At 50.4% G+C, this 1,397-nt stretch overlaps 1 protein-coding gene across 1 annotated transcript in view; it reads right to left on the bottom strand.

Annotated features, from left to right (window-relative positions):
* The window catches only part of Susd5 (sushi domain containing 5), a 43,102-nt gene that overhangs the window by 34,946 nt on the left and 6,759 nt on the right, over nucleotides 1–1,397 (bottom strand). The window contains exon 2 of the mRNA XM_021207300.2: nucleotides 689–866. Within this exon, the coding sequence (XP_021062959.1) occupies nucleotides 689–866 (178 nt within the window). The remainder of the gene's footprint in view (nucleotides 1–688; nucleotides 867–1,397) is intronic.

Here is a 1,397-nt window from a genome sequence, read left to right as displayed (position 1 = left end):
CAGACCTCCCTATAAATAGTGCCTCCAGTCTGAGACAAGCATTCAAAACAAGAGCTCATGGGGGTGTTTAAATTAAAACTATAGTTACCTCTAAGTAATTATAAAGCTACAAAGGTAAACGACTCCGGAAGCCAGCACATGCTGGAAGGGTCAGGCAAGATGGGAGCAGAAGCCGGTGAACTGACCGGAAACTGAACGACCAGCTAGTCTGGAGGGCACAGAGAAGCAGAAACAAGAGAGGCCCTGGTTTGACAAGGCTGAAGGAAGGAGAGAACTGACTTTGAAAAGCTGCTCTCTGAGCTGGACAGAGGTGGTGCACACCTTTAGTCCAAACACTTGGGAGGCAGAGACAGGTAGAGTTTGAGGCCACCCTGGTCTACAGAGCGAGTTCCAGGACAGCCAAGGCTATACATAGAGCAACCCTGTCTCAAAAAACAAAAAACAAAACAAAACAATAACAAAACAAGAAAGATAAAAAAGAAAGAAAAGAAAAGCTGTCCTCTGATTTCCATGTGTGTGTCAAAAGCTGATATGCACATGCACACATACACACAAATAAATAATAAATAAGTCGAACATGCTAGAAGCCACAGTCCACTTCACATAGTCTGTCCTGCTAGCCCCGCAGGCCAATTGCTGAAGCCCGTATACAAACTAGGTAGGGCAGCTGAGGCGGTTGGAGACTCACCCGAGGGTGCCATCCGCCAGCCAGCCTGTTGTGCACACTGCTGAGGCACAGTCCCGGACCACTCTCTTCAGCTCTCCAGCAGACACCAGGTGGGCACCCCTGCTCCTGCAGGAGAGCCGCGCTGCCTCCAGATCCAGGCCCTGAGAGCCATTCTGAGAGCCCAGCACGAAGAGCTTCCCTGTGCAGGATGAGAGCGATAGGTGGGTGAGGTCTGAGGCACTGTGAAGGAGGCGCGATGGTTGGGCAGACACTGGTGCACACCAGCCCTAGGACCTGTGGCCCAAGATGGCTTCAAACCCGTGAGCTCCAATCATCCTGCCGCCTTGTCTTCCCGCCTGTCTTGAAAAAGAGCTGGTTCTAGTCTACTATAAACAAATCAAGAAACAAAAATATAACTGGTTGGTTAGGTGTTTGCCTTGGAGACTTAAGGGCCCCAAGTTTGATCTGTAGGAACCATATAAAAATAAAGCCAGGTGTGGTGTTGGCTTGTAATTCCAGCCTTGAAGGGGTGGAACCAGATAGCTTATGGGCTCACTGGACACCAGCCTGGCCTACCTGAGGAGTTTCAGGCCAGTGAGAGGCCCGAGTCTCGAGTCACTCACGGTGGGGCAGCATCTGAGGAAGACAGCTGAAGTTGCTCTCTGGCTTCCACAGGCATATACACATGTTCACTTTCTCTGTCTCTGTCTGTTCTCTCTCTCTCTCTCTC

Source organism: Mus pahari, chromosome 10 (assembly GCF_900095145.1).
Source record: "Mus pahari chromosome 10, PAHARI_EIJ_v1.1, whole genome shotgun sequence".
NCBI classification, from domain to species: Eukaryota; Metazoa; Chordata; class Mammalia; order Rodentia; family Muridae; genus Mus; species Mus pahari.
The sequence above is the reverse complement of the archived record's forward strand: the minus strand, read 5'-3'. Positions and strand labels throughout refer to the sequence as shown.